Source organism: Lepisma saccharinum, chromosome 18 (genome assembly GCF_977018435.1).
Source record: "Lepisma saccharinum chromosome 18, izLepSacc3.1, whole genome shotgun sequence".
Lineage (NCBI taxonomy): Eukaryota > Metazoa > Arthropoda > Insecta > Zygentoma > Lepismatidae > Lepisma > Lepisma saccharinum.
This window is the reverse complement of record NC_139246.1, coordinates 10525114-10552167: the sequence shown is the minus strand read 5'-3', so window position 1 is coordinate 10552167 and position 27054 is coordinate 10525114. Positions and strand designations below refer to the sequence as shown.

General features: G+C 38.6%; 2 protein-coding genes across 4 annotated transcripts in view; one reads left to right on the top strand and one right to left on the bottom strand.

The window, feature by feature from the left end:
• Positions 1-1352: 1352 nt before the first annotated feature.
• Positions 1353-27054, bottom strand: part of LOC146002379 (carbohydrate sulfotransferase 1-like) — a 157719-nt gene continuing 132017 nt past the window's right edge. The window contains exons 2-3 of the mRNA XM_083140111.1: positions 8686-8822; positions 1353-2632 (exon numbers count right to left, since the gene is read on the bottom strand). Coding sequence (XP_082996237.1) covers positions 1491-2632; positions 8686-8822 — 1279 coding nt within the window. The 3' untranslated portion in view covers positions 1353-1490. The remainder of the gene's footprint in view (positions 2633-8685; positions 8823-27054) is intronic.
• LOC146002380 (solute carrier family 35 member G1-like) overlaps positions 15390-27054 on the top strand; it is a 176070-nt gene continuing 164405 nt past the window's right edge. The window contains exon 1 of one of the 3 annotated variants that reach the window (XM_083140116.1): positions 15390-15483. The gene's annotated coding sequence lies outside the window, so the exon portion shown is untranslated. Of the gene's footprint in view, positions 15484-18527; positions 18901-27054 lie in introns of those variants that run through there. The other 2 variants (XM_083140117.1, XM_083140115.1) reach the window with 2 other exon arrangements.

The window sequence follows — 27054 nt, the reverse complement described above, 5'->3', positions numbered from 1 at the left end:
TACTTTTCAATACTTGCCCCGGTAAGAATTTAAAACAGTAGCAACATTTTTAAGGTTCATGGTTGAAAGGAAATTTTTTTGTATGAAGTAATAAAAATTTTATTCCATGTATGAACAAATATATAAATTGTGTATTAAATTTATCAACTGTCACCATTTGTAATTGAAATCCACATTGATGGCCAAGAGGTCCTGGCTTTGATACCTAATGGAGGCACATAATTTTTTGGATCCCATGTATAAATTTAATCTTTCAACACTTGCCCCATCAAATACAGTGTGTCCGAAAAGTCACGCAACCCAGTGTTTACGACCGTATGACAGAATAGCGAAACAGAATGAGAAGAAACTCTTTCTGCCAAGAGAATGCCCTGTATATTGGGAAAAATTAGAGAGACAAACATATTCTCGAACATGTGCAATAAATTACAACCAACTTTTTCCTTTGTCGTTAAAAGTGCGGTAGTGTGATAGCCTGAGGTGAAACACGTCTGTTAGTGACACGTGACAGCAACAGTGTTGCCAGTGTCCCTCGTAATATTGTGAAAACATTGATTTTTGGAACAGACCATTTATTCCCTTGTGCAATATTTTTGAAACTTCATCAAAGTTCTTTTTCTGTCAAATTCAATAGATGGCCATCCAAATTGTTCGTTGGTATTGTGAAATGTTGCAATAATTTACCTCAGTGAGTTCTGTGCATCAATACACACGATTTGCACATTTTTTTTTCCGCCTTTGGCAACACTTTGCTTATTTGTTATTAAAACATGCATGTTCTTACATATGTTTGTCTCTCTAAATTTTCCCAATATACAAGGCATTCTCTTGGCAGAAAGAGTTTCTTCTCATTCCGTTTCGCTATTCCGTTATACGGTCGTAAACACCGGGTTGCGTGACTTTTCGGACACTATATATATATATTTATTTATTATTTTTTTTAAGAATCTAAAATTTATAATGTAACGATTTTGATTTATTTATTTTACTTTGCTTTTCTGCCAATTTTCGCTAATCGCGAAGATGAGGTTGGATAGCGATCAGATGAAATGAATGAAAGGACAAACAAAAACATATATGGATTATATTATTATCTGGCCGTGTCCAGACTCCAGAGCCTTGTTAGTCTGCAAAACAGTCCAGGGTGTACTACGTGGAAAGGTGGTTGACGTTTGGAAGTAACGATTTTGAATACACCCATTGTATTGTTTAGTGTATGAAATTCCAACAAAAAAACATTTGAAATACAAATATTTACATTTGAATAAAATATATACATTTGGGCAGCTTCTAGTTACTGAATTCTGGTACAGAAAATAGATGTATGAAATTGCTAACAATATTATACTTTATTTACATATATATTATACAAAAATAGTTAGATGAAAATATTTTTACAAAAATAACTTTTCCTGTACATACATACACTTTATTTTGTGCTCTTGATACTGTTCAACCAATACTATAAATGTGTGCTAAGATTTTCAGAATTAATATCCAAGAGTTGATATGACATTTTGGCATGCACTATTTATATGTCCAACTTGATCTGGATTTAGTGTTTCTTTCCACCTGTCTATCCTCTCGGAGGACTTCCTCCTCACACTCCAAGGGGCGTTATCATTCTTTTCAGTGAATGTTCTGACTAAATTGTCTGTTTCGTCTGTGTATGGCAACCCCAAGAACTGAAATAATTGAAATATAATTTCTTGTGGATATTTTGCAACATCCTCATACTGCAGAACTCGAAACTTATCTGGAAAATGAGCAGAAAACTGTTGCGCCATGCTAATATCATTGTCCAAATCTTTGCACAGAACTTCCGGTAGGATGCACTCCTTTGAATCATGGCACCACTTAACTGACGAATATCGAGATGCCATTGTACCACGTGGGTCTCGCACAAGGTACACAACTTTATAATCACCCTGTGTACTTTCAAGGAAACGCTGTACGTGACGTAATCTAAGCCTCACAAGTTTCATAACATGAATGGGGAAGTGAATGCAAGAGTTGTGCAAGAAAGTCTGATTGGCACATGCATTTTTATTAGGTCCTTGCCTGCATGCTTCCCATATGGCAACATTGTGTCCAACCATGTCTATAAGATTCTGAAATGTGTGGTTAAGATACTGCTTGTTTGCAAAGTTGCAAGATAGTAGTTCCGATATGAACGTCTGTGCACTTTGTTCATCGGTTTTATTCCTAACTTGCCTAACACCTATATAACTAAGTGGTTCATAGTGTTGAAAAACACCCGGTTGATGGGCCAAAATTTGGCCAACAAATGTAGACCCACTTCTCCACGTACTCACTAAAAGTATATATTTTTTTGAAGTTGTTGGGGGAAATTTCTTCCATGTTTTCTCAACTATATGAAGAGTTTTGCGTACTTCCGATTCGTTCGCAGGTCTCATGGCTTGCTTCTTCATTTCCTTTAGCTGTTTCCACACTGATCCAATTACAGGAACTCCAAGTTCAGGTATCCAAACGGCATCTCCTATTCCATTCAACTTATGCCGTGCTATCATTTCTGAGAAATTCATGAACATTTTCTGCCTTTGAACAGCTACTGAATTTACACCTCCCACTTGCTGTAGCTGTTCCAGAAAAATTCGCTTCCTGTCTTCAGCTGCAAAGAAAGAGATAAAACATGTCTGAATATTAATACAGGTATGACGTGTGGGTTGCTCAGCAAGTAAGATACCTTTAGTTATAAAATATGAGCATTGTCATGGCATAAGAACAAGATTACCATCCCAATCTGGGTTTCATATTTTTCGGATTTTTTTTATATTTTGAAGGACATTTTCGTCAAGCAAATAGTTTCAATCCAGAAAACTTTTCAATGCCCAGAACAAGTAAAAGTAAGAAAAATCTAGAGTATGGAATGAATGAAACAAAACCAATCTGATACGGTTTTAGCTACCGTAGGTGACTAGCACACATGAAATTTTTTTACAGATTGCCACAAAAATTGGCAATCATTCTTTCTAATGATTATCACAGGTTCCTTCACGTGACAAAATTGGAGCAGTAACTCACATGAGGCACTGAATACACATTGATCAGAATTAGGGATGGAAGGATCTTAATCATTCAAGATTTGGTCATCGGATTGGGGAATTGCTTATCAGATTCCGGATTACAATATTGTATTTGGGATTTGGATGTCAGATTCAGGACTATGATGCCAAAGTGCGGACACAGAATTAAAATATCAGATCTAGCGTTCGGGAATAGGATGCGAGATTTAGAATTCAGGAATATGATACAAGATCCAGCATTCGGGAAGAGGATACGAGATCCAGCATTCAGAATTAGGATGAGAGATTTAGAATTCAGGAATATGATACAAGATCCAGCATTCGGGAAGAGGATACGAGATCCAGAATTCAGAATTAGGATGCGAGATTTAGAATTCAGGAATATAATACAAGATCCAACATTCGGGAAGAGGATACAAGATCCAGCATTCAGAATTAGGATGAGAGATTTAGAATTCAGGAATATGATACAAGATCCAGCATTCAGAATTAGGATGCGAGATTTAGAATTCAGGAATATGATACAAGATCCAGCATTCAGGAAGAGGATACGAGATCCAGCATTCAGAATTAGGATGCGAGATTTAGAGTTCAGGAATATGATACAAGATCCAGCATTCAGAATTAGGATACAAGTTCCAGGATTCATGATTAGGGTAGTTAGGATTCATATTTGAATCCAATCCCTTCTGAGAATACACCCATAATGAGCCACAGCCACAGAGAAGTAACTAAAATGAACTATGTGTAAGAAAACGTGTTCTATTTTCAAGGCCATGTGTCGCCCCAGTCGAATCTGGTCGTTCTTTCATTTGTAAAGCGGGAGCTCAACATCTGCACATGCTAGATTACTCATATATTATCTGTGCCTTGCACGAAATTTGAACATTTTGGCATTAACCTGCAGACTTTTAAGATAACAAAATTAATAATTATGTGATCTTTATTGGCGTTGAAAAAATATTTTAAGAAGGTATGTAATTTACAACTTTAATAATTTTATGTAAATATTGTAAAAGCCTAAATTGCATGATGTAATTATGTAGATCCATGGATACGTGTAAATATCGACCAAGTTTCCTTGGTATTTTGTAAACAACCGTTCGGTATAAAAGGGAACCAGATTTCTGTAATTTCATCTTTCTTACCAGATTGCTGGTATCACAGGTAAACCTCGTAGGGAGAACTACCCCCACCCAATGTCAGGCTTCAGCTTAGGCTTGGGCTAGTTTCTCATAAACCTGCTGCTTATGCTCTGGGTTCTTGCGATACATCAAACCGTGGGTTTGGAAGGGTTGGCTGTTACAGATTTGCACGCAGATCTGCATCTGTCAACCAAATCCAGGATTGCCAGTGGATAAGTTTTATTGTAATTGTGCATAACAGATAGTAAATCAAACTTTATTGGAAGAAGATTCTAACTAAAAGAAAGGTATAAATCTGACAGCAGTGAGCAGACAGGACTTGTCATCTGTTTACCCTATTAGTCAGACTGAGAAGTCCGATTTGGGTAACCTAGCTGTGACCATTCCCAGGCCATAGAGGACCAGTACAGGTGTGTGTCAGCCATCACAAGTGGCATTCCAGATTCTTGCAATTGCAACTAGAATGGAGAATGATAGGTCTATTTATTATCGCTACAGAAAAGTATTGCTCATTTGTACTGTTATTCCATTTTTCATAATTTCCTTATTAGTTGTTATATGTATTTTTTAAAAATGCTGGAGTGTGTGTGTGTGTGTGTGTAGTTCTGTTGTCAGTAAGTAGTATTATTTCTTGACTCAAAATTTATGATATTTTGTGCATGTACCCACAAATTTTAACAAATAACAACATTTCCCTTACCCTTTATTGTACATTGCTTTACAAAGTTTGAAATGGAGACTACCTAACTAACTAACTCTCTAGCCTTCTTAAACCCGAAGGTTCATGGCTGCAGCAACACAGGCCTTCCATCTGTCCCTATCTTGAGCAAGATCTATATGCTCTTTTCCATCCCTACCAATTTCCTTTAGGTCTATCTCAACGTTGTCCCTCCATCTTCATCTTGGCCTTCCTACAGGTCTCTTACCATCAGGTTTCCCAACAAGAATCCTGTAATCTTCTCTTTCCTCTCCCATTCGTGCCACATCGGCTGCCCACCTAAGTCTTCTTGATTTAATTATTCTAATAATATCTGGACATGAATACAAATTATGTAGTTCTAAATTATGTAACCTCTACTTTTAGGTCCAAATATTTTCCTAAGGATCTTATTTTCAAATACTCTCAATTTATGTTTCTCTTTCAATGTAAGGGACCAAGTTTCACACCCATATAATACTACAGGCAAAATTACTGTTTTGTATATTTTAACTTTTAGTTTCTTAGATATTAAACGAGAAGACAAAAGTTTATGAAGAGAGAAATAACATGCATTTCCTGAATTAAGCCTGCTTTTTATTTCCTCTTTAATATCATTTTGACTTGTTAATATTACTCCTAAGTATTTGAATTTGGAAACTGGTTCAAATGAGTTGTTATCAATAATTAGATTTTGATTATTACCTAACACTTGGTTTTGGCCTGTAAGCATATATTTAATTTTCTCTTTGTTAACTTCTAAACCTATCTCTTTAGCAGTTTAGAAAAATATTTTAGCATTATTCGTAATTGTATTTATATCATCCCCTAATAAGTCTACATCATCTGCATATGGTAACAACTGAGTCACACTGAAATGGAGACTATGATTCTCAATACACAAATCGCATCATTTCGGCACAGATTCACAAATGGCAGAACATAATTGATGATTCGTATCCAAGTTCTGGAATGACTGTTCAACTGTTGCAAATGTTCAGATCATGTGGTATCTGAACACTCCATCTTTCTTGTTGAGTTTCCACCAACGTTGCAACACAAAACAAGTTGCTCTGCCTCTGTGGTTCATTCACGATTCGGTTCACTGAGTAATTTCAAGGAACATGTGCAGTAACTGATGATAAAACAAACAAAACCAACAATGACAATCCAATATTGCAACACAAATAACAATGGAAGTTTTCATGGTTGTCAACCCCATGGGAACTTGTTTGATTATTCAAGTTATGACAGCTCTGTGTGTGTTTTTGCATGAACAAGTAAGAAAATTAATGTTTGGGGAAAGTGACTTTTATATCACCTTGTATTAGTATCTCAGTAACCAGATATATAAAGATAAAATTGGGTGAAGTGATACACCTGCCAAGAAGTAGCTCGAACAACATGCTTGTTCAACCTGTCTGTGAAAGAAAACTGTTTAAAATCATGGACAATATCTGAAACTATGAGGGGCATCCAGAAAGCAAGTCCCGGTTGTGTGTCTATGTAGTGCTATTGGTTGGAGGCAGGCAGGAAGAGGTGCTATCTGGTGTAGTCACAGCACTGTGAAGGCAGTCGTTTTAGGACAGTGCTAGGAGAGAGATGGCAGGTCTTATATAGTCTCCTGCCAAGTGCAAAGTATGTACTGTAATCAGATTTTTGCAGACTCGGAAGTGGATGCCAGCAGAGATTTGCAGGTGAAGTGTTCAGATCACAAGTCATGAGCAACAGCATGGTCAGAACATGGTTTGGAATTCATGGAAGGCTGATCCAATGTGCACAGTGTGCATGACCCCATACAACAATCACATTCCCCCCCCCACCATACAGGCCTGACCTTGCACCTAGTAATTTTCATCTCTTCTTTTGGCTGCAGCAGTTTCTAGCAGGACAGTGTTTTGACAGCAACACTGCAGTACAGATGGTTCCAGTCTTTGGTGGCAGACACATAACAGTTGGGCTGGAAAGTTCGTAGGCTAACATAGTAAAAAATATGTTTTTGACAAAATTCGATTTTATTATTCAATATAGTTGCCTTTGAGGGCGATACAACGATTATAGCGGTCATACAATTTTTCGATGCCATTTTTATAGTACGATTTCTCTTTAGCCTCAAAATAGGCCTCAGTTTCGGCGATTATCTCTTCATCAGTGCTAAATTTCTTTCCAGCGAGCATTCTTTTAAGGTCTGCAAACAGGAAAAAGTCACTGGGGGCCAGATCTGGAGAATATGGTGGATGGGGAAGCAATTCGTAGTCTAATTCATATAATTTTGCCATCGTTTTCATTGATTTGTGACACGGTGCATTGTCTTGATGAAACAGCACTTTTTTCTTCTTCAAATGGGGCCGTTTTTTCGTGATTTCATCCTTTAAACGCTCCAACAACGCTATATAATAATCGCTGTTGATGGTCTGGCCCTTTTTGAGGTAATCGATGAATATAATACCATGCGCATCCCAGAATACTGATGCCATAACCTTGCCAGCCGACTGTTGCGTCTTTCCACGCTTTGGATTCGGTTCATCACGTGCAGTCCACTCGGCTGACTGTCGATTGGACTCTGGAGTGTAGTTATGGAGCCATGTTTCATCCATTGTAATATATCGACGGAAAATTTCGTGTTTATTACGGTTGAATATCGCTAAACATTGCTCCGAATCATCAAAATGTTGTTGCTTTTGATCGATTGTGAGCACGCGCGGCATCCATTTGCACACAGCTTTCGCATGTTCAAATATTCATGCACAATATGTCCAACACGTTCCTTTGATATTTTTAAAGTCTCAGCTATCTCGATCAACTTCACTTTACGATCATTTAAAATTATTTTGTGGACTTTTTTGATGTTTTCATCGGTAACAGCCTCTTTGGGGTGTCCACTGCGTGCATCGTCTTCGATGCTCATTTCGCCTCGTTTAAATTTAGCAAACCACTTCTCAACGGTTGATTTTCCTGGTGCAGAGTCCGAATAATGTTTATCAAGCCAAGCCTTGGCTTCAACAGTATTTTTTTCGCCAAAAAGCAATGCTTTATTAACACACGAAATTCTTTTTTATCCATTTTTTCACAATGACAAAAGCTGCTTCACTCACAATGCTATATCTCACGAACTAATTATCCGGCAGCTGTGAAATTTATACACGTATCTTTTGAAGGTTAGTACTAAGTAAAAATCACATGGATTTAATTCTAGTAACGCCATCTATGAGTCAGCCTATGAACTTTTCAGCCCAACTGTTATGACACATTAGTGCCACACTACAACAAATGCTTGAATAACTGTGGTGAATATGTCAAAAAGTAGGTTATGAGTCACTGTATTTAATGCAATAAATGTCAATTAGTAAGGATGTTTTTGTTTTATTTAATTGTTAATCAGACCTTACTTTCTAGATGCCCCTCGTAATAAGTGTGAAGATCTAAAAAATTGTAAAAAAGGTTTTGCAAATACAAGTTTAGTGGAACATCTGTTTTGTATTGCCCCATCTGCCTGTCTATTAAAACAATAATTTCATTACATCTTAAAAGTTCTTATGAATGAAGAAATTATCAAAATAAAATTCATTCAACCCCTAGTAGTTCAACATGTGGGATAGCTCCGTAGCTTAGAGAATTTGGCAAATGCAACTTCAATGCACATCATAACTACCAACGTAACCTTCATTGTAACTCAATCTTTCCCAATCACGTGAATAAGCCATATGATCTCATGATAGCTTGAGGATGAATACGTGCCCAAGAAAGTGAACATTTGTTGCAAGCAACTCTTTTGAACTACACACAATAAACTTACGTGAAATAGTTGGTGTGTATTTCTTGCCAGTGAAATACACATCTCCATTCCAAGATTCGTGCAGTACCCACACAGTTACGCCAACAACAAACAGCCAAAGGAGCGACCTCCATGCAAGAAGATTCACGCATCTTGCACTGTAATTGAAAATTACAAAATATTTATTTCTGAAAGAGGTCATGTTACTAAAATAGAATCATATGTAGTTTGTATACCTATATAGCATGTACACCATACATAAAAAAGAATCATCCAATTTCAAAAGGCTAGATTTAGGAAACCAATGAACAAAGAGCCTTTTAAAATTGGATGATTCTTTTTTATACACCCTGTATATTTAGACCAATGTAAATAAAATTACTTTTATTGTTATTACAACAGTATATGGATAACTTGAAGGAACCCAATAATTTATAAGATTATTAATCACATTTATGACATTATTTCAAAGATTGACTTGAAATCAAATTATATTGTGTGTGGGAGCACACACACCATAGTAGCAGCTATGTTCTATGTGTTTCTTCAAAACACAATGCTGTTCTTTTTAAAGCATGAGGAAGTAAATGAAAGCGTGAGATAATGTAGTTCTACACTACTTATGTGTGAATTCCTTCATTTGTTTCCTTATCTTTTAATAATTAATAGCATATACAGTACTGTACTTCCAGGAAGCAAGCCTTATAGATGGAATAGTACAGTGTGTTTCAAAAGTCACGCAACCCAAAATTTGATCACTTATAACATGAAATCCATAAGTTATATGAGGCATTGCAGATATAAGGGTAAACTCAAAAAAGGTCGATTTTTCTTTTATTATTTGATCATATACATTGGAGACTAGGAACTCACACAACGTGTGTTAGGAGTCTACTTCACCTCTAATACTCTCAAACTTGCTTTCGAATAGAACACTGCATGCACAACAAAATAGATGTGAATACTTTCAACTGCTAATTCTCGCAACTTGTATTTTGCAAGTTCACTCCTAATATCCGCAACATCTCATATTTACACCAGGTTTTCTGCATCATAAAGCCTCATCAATTGAGATAGTTTTCAATGCTTATCATTGTCTGTTTACTACATACAGGAAATTATAGAAATTAATCCATGGCAGAAGTCTGCGTTAACTTTTTCCCAAAATGGCACTTCTGGGTGCATAAAGTGGACTTAAAACACCAACTCATTCAATCAAATTAATAGTAATTAAATACATATGTAGACACAATAGCTCTTCTTAGTTTGTTAAAATTTGCACGAAACGTTGAGATTCTGCACACGAAAAGAAATATACTTTCCTCTTTTGCTCTCGTCAAAATATTTGTGCTTCAATCTCTGAATCCCGGCTTTCCCTTACCCTACATACATTTTATTGCGGACATTGCGTGGAAGGTTTCTCTCAAGCGTCAAGTGTACTCGAAGTAAGGACTGAAGGGTTTGCAGGGCGCGCGAGCTTTTCTCTGTGAAACATATGTAAGAATCTATTGAAGGGTCATAATTAGACGCCTGATGCCTAATGCCATGTCATATCAAATCTATCATTTGCGATCAATATGGGTTATGTATAGCATTTGATGACTTTTGGAATGCCGATTATAGGGGTTACATGAAAAAGTGTCATTTAAGGAGTATGTCACCTTAGCTGGCACTGGCAACACTAGCAGTTCGAAATTTTGTCAATAGACGCGTGCAACTTGTGTCTAAGTATTGGCCACAAGGTTACATGAAAAATCATAATTTTGCACCGACATTAGACTCCTGAGAGGATCTGTAAACAAGGGGTCCCGGGTTCGATACCCGGTGGTGGCACATGGCACAGTGGTTCGGATCCCACTTTAAACTGTAGGCCCAGTCCCGATTAGCCTTCCTGTGCATAAAGTTGACTTAGAACAACAAATCAATCAATCCTGAGAGGATCCTAGGCAACCCCTTGGCTACCCTGACTTCTCTTCACCCATTCCCTCTAGCTACTGTGTCTGACCTCTTGGCGACCGGTGGACCAACATCGGATGACATTTAACACGCCATATCTCCAAGACTAACGGTATTTCTGTTATTTTTTTCATTAATATGCACATGATTTTATGACATGCTCGAATAACGAAATAATAGTAAATATTTTTTCAATGTAAGGTCTGCAATGTTATTGACATTGTACAGTGTCTCTCAAAAGTTTTAGGACAACGACATTTTAAACTAGGCAACCCAATTTACACAAGGCGTTGGTGGGTTGCGTGTAGAGTTAGGCTCAATTTCAGGGTTGCCACATGCACAAAAGATATTTATCAAATACACGAAAAAATAAAAACGTGTAAAATTATTAAAAATATCACTATTATATCGCAATTGACAAAATTCATTCTCAAAGAAAAAATAGGTGTTCTGGTATTTCATCGCTGATGAGTCTACAGAAAGGAAAAGAGGTGAGAGAAAACGAGAGGTGACAAAGGAGAGGAGAAAGAGAAAGCGAAAAGAGAAGAGGAAAAGTAGAGGAGAGAAGAAAGAGAGGAGAGATGAGGAGATTGGAAGAAGATTCTAGGAGAGATGAGGAAAATGGAGCAAAGAAGAGAAGAAAGGAGGAAAACGAGATGAGAGAAGAGGAGACGAGAAGAGGGGAGTGGAGAGTAGAGTAATGGAGAGAAAAAGAGAAGAACGAAAAGAAGAGGAGAAGAGTGCAGTGGAGTCGGAAATCGAAGACAGGAAAGGAGATACGAGGAGTGGGGATGAGTGGGATGGAGATAAGATGCAAGAAAACTAGGGAAGACGATATGAGATAAAAGCAGAGCAGAAGGAGGGGAGAGAAGAAGGAAAAGAGAAGAACATAAGGGACTGAAGAGAAGATGTAGTTTCAGAAAATATCGTCTCAGCGTCAAGAATTGATGCATTAGTTATATTATCGACATGAAACATTCAATAACATTTTGAAATATATTGGAGAATGTATTAGATCGGTTCGAAATGCCTTTTGGCTTCGTTCAGAGCAAGATAAAATCTTCCATGTAAGATCTTTGATTTTACCTGCGATTATACCACTAAAAACATGAATGTAATTTTAATATTTATAAGAATTCTCCAATTTTTGTCCACTTCTCCGTTGAAATGTAGATTTTGTTATTTAATATTTTCCCTTCCCCATCGTTAATTCCAAACTGAATAGTTAATTTAGTAGTTTAATAGTTATTTTATTAATATTTGTCAATGTCTTTGAAGCAGTACACAATTATCGTTAGAGTATCATAATTCACGATCTTATACATGAAAATATCCCTTTGAACGTGTGTCAATTCATTTATTTGTTTGTTTTTTTATAAATTCCATATGCAGAACAATGTAGCCACTACACACTACTATTACAAATAATGTTACCATGCTCTTGTTTGATAGAAGGGGATTTTAAAAAAAAGAAAGAAAAGAATACCTAGCATGGGGGATCGAACCTGGGACCACAATCAATGCTTTCAAGAACTCTAACCAATACACTACGCCCTTTGTTTCCTTTAGAGCAACAGTTCTTAATTATTCTGTCGCATCAATATTGTAAACGTTATCCTGCAAAAAGATGTTCAACACTCTGATATAGCTCTGTACTTCTAGAATTACTCTATACACATGCATTTGAAATTTAACTCTGAATTTATTTCTTCGTTGTTAGTATATCTAAGCTTGTGAATATATTTTATTTGTATTTTACATGAACATCTGCGAAATAGTTCCTTATAATAACCTCCGGTTGACCAAGTTGCCAATATAAACAAATGGAATACAGATTGTCTTCGAGCTTACATTGTTAAAAAGGAGTGGATACTCATATTACTATCCCGATACTTATTTAATAAGGTTTCTTGTTTGTCAGACATTAACTATTTCATGTTGAGCTAGTGCCCAACTTGAAATCTATCATTCTTCAGATTCTCTTTAAAATTCGACTCTGGTCACTTGTAACTTGTTGGGTGCAGACACTGCATCGACGCACAGTGGTTTGCGATAAGAAGCAGCCTTGAATAGCGTGAGTCACATTGAACGCGAGCAAGCTACGATACCAAGCTTGTCTGCCTTTGAAAACCAAGTCATTTTTTTTCACCGTTTCCGAACGCGATTGATATTGTAGAAGTATATATTCTCTCAAAAGAGTTAGGAAACTCTCTCTGTGGGCCTTTTCCTTGCGTTTCTTTACGCCTTTATTTCTTTCCATTTGGGCATCAATTTTCTATACGGAAATATCCAAATAAGGTCCCTGATGCAAATATGGCCAACTGGCTATCCTCCATGTAATTCCTAATGATAACTACAGATGGTGCTAGCACGTTTGGGCATGTCCCCTGAGGGGCTTCACAAGAGCTGGTGACGCGGTGTCCGTTACAACGGCGTAAAAAAAAAGTAAAGTGCTCCCCTGTGCTTAGCACCACGCCATGAAGGCGTATAGGGGGTGTGGGGGTAACGCCCCACACTTTCTTGATCCGGTTGCGAGTGGGGGTGATGTGATCAGCATCACGCCCCTGACCGCCTTTACCCCCCAGGGTTTCCCCCAGGTACCCATGTTATTCGACGCTGGGTGGGCGCCGGGACCGCTTCCTACGTTAGAAAAGTTCCCGGATTTGAACCGGCCGGGGATCGAACCCGGGACCTTTAGCATGGTAATCAGACGCGTTACCGACTGAGCCACCGCGGCCACCTGGTTTTATAATCATATTTACAAAGGCGTGGAGACTCCATATTGTCGAGTTGTTGTCGAGAAAGAAAATACGCATGTTATTTCGCTGCGGTAAGTTCGCATTTGTTTCTACGTCTATTTTACTGATAATTTTAATTTCGTAATTGCAGAGTGAGTAGTATTCTGTGCTTAAACAAGCAAATTGCCATAATTAAATTTATCTTAACCGTTAGTTTACTATTTACAATTTGTGTAATATTACGTTGAAGTTGTTGATATGGTCATACTTGGCATTTTCACTTGTCCAAAATGCACCCAATAAAGTCAATATAAAGAAATGAGGTAACTTATTGTTTTATTATATTTCTTATGTTCTTCTTTTCATTTGTAGTAAGCTTAAATGTTTTTATCTAACATTTGAATGCATAAAAAGTAACAAAAGTTATAATATAAAATGTAAACAACTACAAATGGTGCTAAAATGTTCCAAACGTCTTTAAACTTGCTTATTAGTCTTTACATGTTTAACTGTATCAAATTTATAACCATATAATTCTATAAAATAACATGTAAAAGTTATAAAACTAATTTTACATTGTATTTTTATTGACTTAAAACCATTTCAAAACAGAAAAACAAATGGTGGCCATATTAACCTCATATGTTTTAATATGGCCTAAAGTCAGACTTACGTTCACGTCCGTATTTTTTATATTCATATTCACGAACGAAACTTCTTCTTTTTTTTTTTTTTGGTATGTTATAACCAAAAGACCAACAAATTGCCTCCCACAACTTTTGTTTGCAAAATGCATACGACGATGTCAGGTTAATTAATTAAAGCTTAATGTGGCCATATTTCCATCAGCGACCTTAATCAAAGCTCTTCTAAAGGGGATTTTGGGACAGCAACAGGGGTTGGCTTACACCAAATGCTACATTCTTATTATCAGTCTAGCCACCAAAAGTGGACTAAACTCGAAGAAAGGTTCCTCGTCGTCGTGAAGTTGGGAAACAACTGTTTTCTTCTTAAGCCCAACTGGCGTTCTTTATAGTCAGGGTGGGAGTCCGTGGACGTCCACCCCGTAGCACTGGAGTTTTCCATAGCAACGGTCTTTTGAAAGACAGCTCCTCCAACTGGGAAGCTAAAAAACATGGGAATCTAATATCCAGTGAAAGACACAAGCACATATTCTTACAAGCAATAACATATAAAAGTACGCACATGGAAAGGTCCCGGGTTCGATCCCCGGCCGGTTCAAATCCGGGAACTTTTCTAACGGTGGAAGCGGCCCCGGCGCCTACCCAGCGTCGAATAACATGGGTACCTGGGGGAAACCCTGGGGGGTAAAGGCGGTCAGGGGCGTGATGCTGATCACATCACCCCCACTCACGACCGGATCAAGAAAGTGTGGGGCGTTACCCCCACACCCCCTATACGCCTTCATGGCGTGGTGCTATGCACAGGGGAACACTTTACTTTTTTTTTTTTTTTTTTTACTTTACATGGAAACATTAATTAACCCTACACCTTATAGCCAGCAATGAATTAATACAATACCACAAACCAGTAATGGTCAATCCGACCATTACAAATTTTAATAGCAAAGTTTCAATGACAAGTTCTATCACATCCGTAGAGTTAGGCAACACACATAACTCCATGCAGATAACCGAGTGTTTCAGGATTTAGGTGTCCCATTTTTATTGCCTGTGACTGTACATAGTGGTAAATTCTACCCTGCTGTTCCTGCGCCACTTTTTCTCCCTATTAAAAAAAGCAGGATCAAGACCCCCCCCCCCAAACGGCATGAGCTACCTTGCCTCTCTTCCCCTCCAAATCGGCGTCTATACTTGACACTATAACCACCTTGGAAAATCATCGATTTATTATGCGCTAACAATTCCGTGTAGCAGCAAGAAGTTTATTATAGTGTGCACTGTGTTTATGGAACAGAGATACACTTCGTCATACTGCAAGTGGAAACAATGCCATTGTATGCAAGACGCCGTGCTGTGCCCGGTTGTGATCCATTCTTTATAATCAAAAGCAGGACGAAAAGAGTTACGAATTTCTTATCAAGTTATGTCCTGGAAGACCAAACTGTGAACAAGTCAATTACAAATCTTTACAACCAACGAAGGTAAGTGAATAGAGTTATGAATTAATGTAAATATATATGTTGAGATAGTTTAACAAGTTTTCTGACTTAATTTAGCACACAAAGTTCCACACAGGCGAATATCCACGGGGAGGGCGAACGCCCCTCCCAACTGCCAGGTTTTTGGATATATAATTATTCCTAATATTTTTGAATACTCAAATGTTCTTTCTTTGATCACAAAGTTAAACAGAATGAAGAATATTTTTTAAAAAGTTTGATTCAAGACCACTTTGGGCTTATGATAGGCTAATCGAAACTGGATCTACAGTTTAAATTTGGATCCAAACCACTGTTAAATATGCATCAAAAGAAAATCGAACCCAAGACCCCTTGAGAGAATAGGATTTTGTTTTCTTTGATCATTCACTTTACTCCTCATATATGATTGTTCATGAACATGCCGCAGCTTATTGTTTCAATAGGAGGAATTATGAAAACGACATATACAATAATAACAATTGTTACAAAATTGAAAAAAATATATACCTCTGATTATTAAGTAAATTTATAACAATGTGCAGATTAGTTGCTGAGAATATAAGATGTTGGATATTTTTATACAGATTTTTTACTACTCTTTGCTTCTGTTTTCTTGATAGGCGGTATATCAAGCACCATACTTGTAAGCAGATGAATTGTAATGCTTTATTGTGAGCACCATCTATTGGCAATTTTGTTCTCTACATGTCTGTCTTTTACGTACTCTATATTTAATAACGAGTTTTCTGTATGAAAATTATTTAACTTGCCAACGCATTTATTCGAGTTCTAAAAAAATCCATCACTATTTCATACTCTAGGACTCTCACGGAGAATCAAGGGAAAAAAAATACGTATGTTTTCCTTTCCCATTTTATTTGCATTGTCATTCTTGTTTTTTCTCTCTGCCTCGATTCTTTATAAGTATGTTTTACTTCTTTATTTATGATTTCCCTACATATCACACACACACATACATACATGATTTAGCAGGTGTATTTGATTGAATAATTTTGTTTCTTTAACGTCGCATTTCTGCCACTTTTGGCCAATCGCGACTATAGGGATGAATAATGGTAAGATGAAGGTGTGCAAGAAAATTTACAAACACATATGGACGACACAACACAAGTCGCGCCGTGGCGGAGGGGTTAGCACATCGCGCTACGACGGTAGGGGTCCCGGGTTCGAATCCCGGCCTGAATGTTTGTGAGTGTCCATTCATCAAGTTCATCACATCATCACTCATCCTAATCTTCGCAAATTAGCCAAAAGTGGCACAAAAAGCGAAGTAAAATATATCAAGTCAATCAAACAACACAAGTCCCAAAGAGGATTATGATGGCAGTGGAGCCAGGCCCTGGAGCCTCGTTGATCTGCAAGACTGCTATTACAGGGGTGTACTATGTGGACGTAAGGCTGACTTTTGGGTGGCTTCTCAAAAGAACACCCCTTGCATCCCCCGAAAGCATACATATTTTGCAGGTACCCTATTGTACAGTCACGGACACTTCTGTGTTGTAAGAATGCTATTGAAAGTCAATGGAATCGTTATAACCCAGAAATGTCCACTACTGTACATATACATAGGTAGGTAAAGGAAATGTAAAGCTACTCCCTGTACAGTGGTATCCATGAGTATTACCGTGCAAATTGTCCATCACCATGTTCGTGCACTTTATTCAGAAAACTCAAAACAAGCTGTTGACAACTTCTGCACCAGCATACATAAAATCCATCGCTTAAAAACACACAGGATGTAAGAGTTAATGAAAATAGTCGTGGACAATACTCGTGGATCCCACTGTACAGGGTCAACGAAGTTGTGTTTTATACAGCGTATATTCATACACTTGTAGGTGGCAACATGCTGTGAAGAAATACGGGTGTATACATTCACAATCTTGGCCATTGCGAAGATATGATCAGCACCATGCTCCGGCACCCTGCCTCCCACATACCCATTTATTAGAGGTTGGCGCAGGCAGGAACCGTAGCTCTCTTATGTATCGCTTATTTTTTTATCTATTCATTTCCCTTTATATCATTGGTTTATTTCTCTTCACTTTCCGCTCTTTTCCGGTTTCTCGCTTCTTTTGTTTCTTTACGTCTTCTTACCTCTCGACCTTTTAAAATCCTTTTCTCTGATGACACGATTTCTTTCTGGCGCTCATGTTACACATTGGAGTACGCAAGATTTTTTTTTCCGGGAGGGGCTGCAATTGTAAAGGTGAATAGTACGTATATAACTGCCTTCTGGAGTGGGGGACGGTGTAAACACAATAAGATATTTCTTTTATTTAGACCTTTTCACTCTCAAAAATGTCAATAAGGTAGCGTTGTTAAATGTCCAGAAATTTTAAATAAATTCAATTCCGGTCCAGGAGAGAAAAGCTGGAAGCGTAAAATGGGTTCTGGACCGTAAAGAACCTTTTTATCTGTAAAGTATTTCAATTCGGTCCTCTTTTCCGGATCAGTTTAAATACGGTTCAGGAACCCTTATTCCGAATCAATTTAAATCCGGTCTAAGTACCGCATTGAAATTAAACAGTACGCAACTTGGACAGAATTTAAATTGTTCGAGAAAAAAGGTTCCGGTCCTGTTAAGGAACCCAATAGAACCACTCTGTTTCCCCCCGAATTTTTAACTGGTTTTATTTGAAAATGTTGATTTTCTCAAACTTTCGAAGGAGGGTACCAGTACCCATTTGGGTACGCCAGTGATGTTACATGTTGCGTGTAGAACAGCTTCACTTCATACGCAGAAACGTGGGAGCTCTCGTAACAATAGGATACCCCTTTTTCACAGATTGGTTAGTTCTGTGTACGACTCTACGGGTTTGAATCTGGTTATGCGTAATCAAAAAATTCTCTGCGTTGGCTACAGAGTACGACGATTCTTAATGCGTTGCGAGGTTTCTGGAGACCAGAGCCTGGGCACACTGCGTAACCGAAATGGTCCGTTTTCCACGCTTTACTGTGTTATTAATCTAACGAAGAAAAAAAGTTGGCACTTCGCCACAGGGTGAGGTAAGCGCAAGTCCTCACTAGGGGGAAAACGCGCCTGTCAAAACGTTTCGCATCTGCCGCAATGTGGCGTTACCGTCGACTGCTACTCGTGCCCGACGAAGCTAGTGAATTCACAGCCACACTTGATCGATATAACCATGTGATCCACTCGAACGTTAGTGACGAGCGAAAATGCTGGCGATTCCTAAATGTACAGGCCATTTAAACAAGGAACGCTGCTAATGTGTGTGCATGTGTGAAAGCATGCGGGTGTCAGTGCACGTCAGGAAGTCGCCACACGATATCCTGACGAGTTCATGTGCGAAAGGACGACCAGCGCCGGCTAAAAATCAAGCAAGCAGCGTGCTATACAGGTGAACGAAGCTTTCGTTAGGCTTATTTAATAAGGTAAGTGTATACAGAATTATATTATTTTTTAAAACGTACGCGTTCGTTAGGTTAATAATCTTGAATGGATTAGTTCATTGTGTACGATTTTGTTGTAGCAGGGAGTGTTGATGCTAAGCACGAAACACCGAACTGTACGTTAAATCACCCGAGTTCTTTTTATAATATTTTTACAAATTTGCTGTGAAAGAATTAATATTTTCTACCACTACTACCTCATAACAAATAGAAATGAATGAGAAGAGCAAATAAAGATTTTTAATTTGAACCTAACCATTTCATTAACGTCACAATGACATCTAAAAAAGTAATTAAAATCGAACCTAACCACCAATTTACAATTACTATGAACATTTCTCTGAATATACGTACAAATGTGATTGTTTACAACCTGAAAAGTATCGTGCGCACAGTGTTAGCAAATTACGTGCAAATTGTGACAAGATTTGTATCGAACAAAGTTCGCTTTAAACTAAACTTAGTTACCGAAAACCATTATTGATTTGGCAGCTACATGTGTTATTGATTTAACTTATTCGATATAAACAAGACAGGAGTGATGATGGACATACAATGGATGTTCAGAGACTGGTAGTTTCCCGAATGACCATAAAATTCTACACATAACTAATCCAGTTTTCTCAGCTGATTAAGTTGATGTAGTCAAATGTACATGTACCACTTAAAGTAGTTTTGGGGCCTGAGACTCCGGGTGGTTCCGAACCCCCCTCCTAAAAGGGGGAGGGTTAACCTATGCTGCTTAAACATTTCTACTTTATTAAGTGAGTCCAAACTACAATGCAACCGTGGACTGGAAACAAAATTTGAGCAGAAAAATAACACATTTAGGCTACCAACCCTGAAATGATTTCGGAAATACGCCACTGGCTGGCCATGGTTCGCCTCACCTCTAATTAATTTACATGGCAACTGATATGCAATTTAATACAGTATTTAGAAACCGCTGTTTACTCACCTTTAGTTCAAACGTTTAATTATTTTTACATAAAAATGCATACTTTTGAGGTTTTCTACTTAAAGTTGTGCATTTCTGCCGTAGCTTGTGTCAAGACTCAGGAGTGTTATTGTGTAATTATTATCTATTGTTGCACACACACACACACACATCCTCCAACACCCCCTCCCCAAATGTTCATTATGCCCCCCAAAATGTTTTATAAATGCCTAAATTCTGGTCATATTGCCTTTACACTTTAAAAACGCACTTGCATCTCCCAGACTGAACATTCTGGATAAATATTTGCATGTACATTTGGCCCCGACAAATTGGGCAGCGTGTGAAAGACATCAATGTAAACAACTTTTCTTACTTTTGCGATATCAGGCTTTGTTTTGGCGCCACAAACTCTCTAACAATATTTTATCCTGCGTGTATGCAATCATGAATTAAAAGATTCTTCGTTTTGTCCAAGGTACACTTCGACCGATATTGGAGAAAAGTGCTGTATGAAGAAGCGAAAGTCTCTGAAGCTGAAATAGGCTACACAATCGAAAAGTTGCCCCCCTGGCATATAGTGACGTCATGTTTACGTGTCATCGCAAGAAAGGAAGAGAAATAAATAAAGCGGGGTACAGAGAGAAAGTTAGAAATAAAGAAGAGAGAAAAATAAATAAATATAGAAGCGAGAAAGTGAGAATAAAGACTGGACGCGAGGGAGAAGAAAAGTGTGCGGGTGGATTTTTCTTCCTTTTTGTATCCGCCTACGTGCTCAGTTCAAACCGCTCCATACAGCGTTGGTTGGGGAACACAGCTTCCTTCCTGCTTGCTGTGCCGCGCTTGGCAGAGGCAGGCAGTGTTGAAGGGAAATTTCCCTTGGTGAAGGGGAATCCTGGTCCAATTCTAAGTAAAATGGGAACTTTTGTGAAAAATATAGAAATTGTCCGTACATTTGGACTTCTGTTTTTTTCATTACTTGCATGCCTGAATGTGTTTTATTTCTATTACATCTAATTCATGTAGATAGGAGGTTGTATAATAAATACACATATATAATAAATAATATTTTTTTAGGTAAATCAGGTGAAATACGCAGCTGTGTATCATATGGGTGTTCCCATACTTGTGGACCACCCTGTAGTGCTACAACAATGTAAGTACTGCGCGCACACACACACACACACACACACACACACACACACACACACATATATATATATATATATATATATATATATATATATACTTTATATATGTATGTATATATACAGAGTGGTCACAAAGTGGGCGTACACCCTTTATTTTCGACACTACGATGGTTATGGTTAATGCTTGACATAGTATAAGAGTTCAGAAGATCGGTGTGGGGACACAGTCATTTTTGTAACACAGCCGAATTCTGCGTCATATTCTGGCAGATGTTTTGCGGAGATAATCCATGCGTGAAGGCATCTTCCACAGCTGCCGTAACTCTTGCGTTGTGATACAGGTCTATTTCTGTCACTGTCATTGATGATCCAACAGAGGTAAGGTCGGGACATCTTGGAGGCCAAACTAAAGGAGCTGGGCAATCTTCAGAACCTCTTCCAATCCACCACCCGGGAAAGCACTTATTCAGGCATTGACACACTTGCAAAGTGAATTGTGCCATCAGGTATGTGTGCATATCAAGCATTCAACGATAACCGTCATAGTGTCGAAAATAAAGGGGGTACGCAGTGCCGGATCTACAAGCCGCAAAACCCCGCAGTGCGGGGGGCCCTCAACCGTTGGCATAGTAGATCGTTCATATGTGAGTATGTAAAAAATAAACGTAGTTACTAAAGGGTACAGAAACGAATACTGTATACAGGTAAATGTAAAGTTAAAGTTCCCTGTGCATACATTTTTTCGATGGCGGCCATCTTGGAGGTGATGTGATCAGCACCACGCTGCGACCGCCCTTACACCCCCGGTACCATTTGAATTGAGGCTGGGTGTGCACTAGAGTCACTTTATGTGGAGCCGAAAAAATTCCGACCTTCGATCAGCCACCCCGGGTTTCCCGCGTGGCAGTCAGACTAGAATCAAATCAGGCTAGAATTTCACGAGAAATGCAGTGGTGAAGGTTTCTTCAGCCTATCTTTAATCAGGGAAAGGTCATGATGATTGTAACAAATGTATCATTTTCCAGTGTGTCATATGTATATCACATCACCACCTTCCTATTTAAAAATTTTGAGTTAAATTCAATATGGCGGATGTCCGCTTGGAACACACCCCTAAGCCTATCCTGTTTCTATCCCGACCAATTGTACCCAGCCTAACTCCTTTACTTTTTATAGAGGCTGTTAAGGGACTTTTGAATCACCCTCTACGCCCTTATATGTGACTTTGTCAACACGAGATCAAGAATTACACACATTCATTTCATTTGCTCCCCTGTGCATAGCACCACGCCATGAAGGCGTATAGGGGGTGTGGGGGTAACGCCCCACACTTTCTTGATCCGGTCATGAGTGGGGGTGATGTGATCAGCATCACGCCCCTGACCGCAAGAATTACACACATACATTATAATGTGTGTGTGTGTGTGTGTGTGTGTGTGTGTGTGTGTGTGTGTGTAAAGGTAGGTAGGTCAGGCCCGTAGCCAGGCAGGGCTCAGCCCCCCCCCCCCCCCGGCATCATCGTCAGCCCCGCTGGCTTTTCGAACACTTGTAATGTGTCACTAAACGTGTTGAGTTTCTCTACAAAACTGTAAAGTTACTTCACAATATGTTCAATAATACACGTACAGTAACATCGTGAAACTGCTTCAATCATTTGTAGACACCCTGTATTTAGTAGGTTGTATAGAGTTTAGAAAGTTCTTGCATAGTAGGGCCGTAACCAGGCTGAGCTCCCCCTTGACTATATTGTATAATTTGTTTGCAGTGAAGAGTGAAAATGTAGACAGCAGATATTCTTTTGCTCACAACTTGGTGAAGGATAAATTCACAGAATATAAACTTCATCTTGTTTATGAGCTGAAGTTGAAGTAGCGGCAAGTAGAATGTCCTTCCACAGAGGAGCTTCTTTGTCCGTACCTTTGCTGCCCCTGTTGCGGTCTCCCGTTTAGACAGAAATCTGTGACTTTGACGTCATCATCCACATTCCTTCCATATCTGCATCAAAGGTCAACAGTTCCTAAGTTTTAGGAACGAAGGGAAGTTTTATTCTTTCAGCTGGGGGTGGAATGTAGGGTAAGCACTATAGTGTGCATTTTTTTGTATGATATAAATATCTATCATCAAAAGTAGTGTGTAGTATGTAATAAGGGATGATGTCAATAGCAATTAACACTTCAAGAGATGTTTTAGAAGATACCTATAGAAAAATGTACAATTTGTGTGATATTTCTAAATTTTATATTAACTTAATGACCCCCCCCACACACAAATTATTCACCTTCATTTAACACTGTTAAATATTTGAAAAATGGACTTGGTTTACAAAGCCCTCCCTTGATAACCCGTGAGCCCCCCCCTGGAGATCAATTCTAGCTACGGGCCTGAGGTAGGTAGACGGGCCTTTGGTAATATTTTGCGGGGGGGGGCCAAGATTTGTAGATCCGGCACTGGGGGTACGCCCACTTTGTGACCACGGCGCGTCGCCTGATTATGTTCGCATGAGCACGTGAACACTCATATATGTGTCTTAATTTACGTACATATTAGATGCACACACACATATGTATATTTATTCGAAAAAATACTTTGTTTGATGTACGAGTATATACACACAATTTACTGTGACACGATTTCTTTCACGTCTGATAACTTTTCTAGATAGTTGGTAACACTGACTCCCACGGTGTTCCACAGAGGGCGTTGAACACAATTGCTGTGCGTGTTGCATAGAGCTGACAGCTAAGGGGCTGTTGGCCACTATACCCGAAGATGTTCACTTCGCTGTGCGAACACAGTATGCAAGCGGCAATACTTCTTACATTCAGCACCAGAGTGCAGCATACACAAGGCATGTCTAGGGGGACTCGAAAAGGTATGTGCTACATAGTTGCAAACTGTAGCGAGAATTCGCTAAACCTGTCGGATTTTAAGGGGGAGAGGGACAATTTCCCCTGTGTCCTTCTTGTATTACTTTAAATATAGCGTGATTTTGGGGGGAAATTGTTGAAAATAAATTGAACTGTTATTCTGAACTGAAGATGAAGTTACAAGGGAGTGGAGTAAATCTGCATTCAGTACAAAAACATTATTGTGAACACTGGTATGCGAACCGCACGCGATGCCACTGCCACTCTGTATAATTCTGCTTCCCAGATATTGAATACAAAAGGCATGGTATCCTTTTCAGTGCAGTGCGGGATATTGCGAGAGAAATTTCTGGAAGAAGCTCCAGAGGCAGAATCTCTTGGGGCAGAAAGTAAATTGAAGTCGCCAGCTCTTCCGAGGAGAAATCCAAATTCTGTCCGAAGCGCCCGGCAACGGCCCATTACAGCTCCCAGTAGCACGGCTCCCAGGAATCCAAGAAATTACGCCTTTCTTTTGTTCGCACATCTGTGTCTGACGCACCAGCCTTTCCAGGCACGAGGGTGACGTAAGATTCCTCCCCTGTGGAATCGACCCTGAATCATCTGAGAGGAGAGGGGTTAAATGTGGATCTGTGCTTCTTTCAACACCTCAAACTGTTTGAACTGCGAGCAGGGATCGAAATCCTGGGAGGACAGGGGCGATTTCCTCCACCGACAATCTTGTCCTAAAAAATCCCACCACCAAAAAATTCTGGAGGGTATTTATAACAAGAAAGGCAGTTTTCACTCCAATTATACTTTACTGAGGATAATATCGATTACATAACGAAGGATTATGTGTATGTGCGCATTTGTGAGTCTTGCATGCTTTCTCTTTCTTCGTCTCTCTCTTTCGAGAGATCATTAACAGATCTCCACCCAGTGGCGGCGATTGGGTTCAAAACTTGGGGGAGCAAAGACAGTACATTGCCCTTTGTAGATAAGGTTTAGCAAAGTGCGGGAACAAAAGTGGCTAAAAGTCGTGGGGCAACTGCTCCCCTCGCCCCCTGATCGCCGCCACTGTCTCCACTAATAACAATATATGCACAATAAAAGTAAAACAAGAATTCAATAGAAATATAAAGTAGTATAAAAGTATATAGGATGAGCGCCACTTACAAGTGTAGAAAAGGAGAGGCTATTTGATTGAACAATCCGATTTGCTTACACTTAAAACAATGCCAAGAGGGGCCTATACCCCAATTCTTCCAGTGTGATATGCTCTTAATTTTAAGAATTTTGAATTCTAGTGTAGAAAGGGTGAAGCCCCTCAGACAGATTTGCTTATACTTAAAACTATGCCAAGTTCCCATATGATCTTATTGCTTATAGTGTGTTTTTCTGTCAAAATCCCAGGAATTGAATTCTAGTGTAGAAATGGTGATCCCCCCCCCTCAGATTGATTCTGCCATGTATATTAATATAAAGCTTATAGCTACTGGGTTCTGAGGCCCAGTGGAGTGTGGTGCATAGCCCCATGGTTTTTATTGCCTTGCAATCAGGAGGCCTCTGGGTTTGAATCCTGATAAAATGTGAAGCCTCTCCTGGTGGCAAAATGTTAATATTGTTGCTTTGTAATCGGGAGGCTTCTGGGTTTGAATCCTAATAAAATGTGAAGCCTCTCCTGATGGCAAAATGTTAATATTGTTGCTTTGTAAACAAGGGGCTCTGGGTTCGAGTCCTGATAGATTGAAATATGTGTGGCAAAATAATATCTCCACACGTGAGATTTTGAGAATAATTATTCCTAGTTGATATACAACTCCCAGATCTGAAAACCTGGTAAAAAGTGTTTTACAACAATATATTGTACAAAAACTGAATTTCTCAGTTTTCTTATTTTTTCATGTTTTATAACCACCCGCTCAGCCATACAATAGGGGAAAAGCGGGCAAACATAATTAATTGTTTGCATGTCTTGCCGGCACGCAAGAGATAAAATCTACACGCTAGAAGGGAGCATTAATGATTTTTCTGTACGATCCACTGAAGGGGCCATTAATCTTTCTGTGTGACATGTAAAAATGTAACAAAGATTGAGATAAAGATACACATTTTCTGTGCAACATGTAAAAGTGTAACAAAGATTATTGAGATAAAAATACATATTTTCACACAGTGGCAATGAACTGCCCCCCCTTTCATGCTGAAAGCAATTCTATTCTGATAATATGAGCCTAGGCAAAGACTTAGAAAATATTATGGCAGTTCAAAATCCAATTTTGTCTGTATTAAGGTCTCAGAACCTAGTAAAATGTGGGCATATTCCATATTGAGAAGTGTTAATATTGTTGCATTGTAATCAGGGGCTTTGGGTTCGAGTCCTGATATAAGATTGAAATATATACAACTGCCCACACATAAGATATTCACTGCTAGCTGATAATACAGTTGAGGTTTGTGTGTTGTACAACAGGATAATAGAACAAATATCTTCTAGAATTGCTCCGTGACTCTCTCATTTCTTACATCATAAACATATGATTTTTCTCCTATGAGAATAACACTACATATGGTGTCATCGGGTAATGCCTCATGGAATTCACAGATAATTTTAATGTTTGTCCTGTCATTCACCACAACTTGTTTTCTTTTTGAAGTGTTGATGACAAACATGGGTCTCTGTGCTTTGAATTCATCTGGTGTGTAATACATGTCAGTATTGCCAGTAGTGACACGTTTGAAAGCCGAAAATGCCTCATATAATTTAAGAAAATCATCCTTGGAAATGTCTAAATTATAATTTTCTCTAGGAAAGACCTCATTTCTGCCATTTTTAAGATATATGTTTTTGATGTTGCAGCTATCAAATCTACTTGAATTTTTTTCCTGATTATTGTCTCTCCCAGTCTGAAACAGTACCACTACAAAATCAGGCATGTCATATTGTATACTAGAGAATGAATTTGTAGCATCAAACTCATAATAAGAACCAGAGGCAGGCTTCTGTACAGATTGATATGTATAAAATTGCAGAGGAATCTGTGGATTTTTTAGGATATCTGCTTTGTATTTAAGAGCATAACTGGCCTCATATTCAACAACCGGGATTCTTAGTTCCATAGTCTGAATAATGCATTTGCCTGCATCAGGTAGGGTATTGGGCAGAGCTTCTCCTGTAGAATTTAATGTGCTGTACCTCATC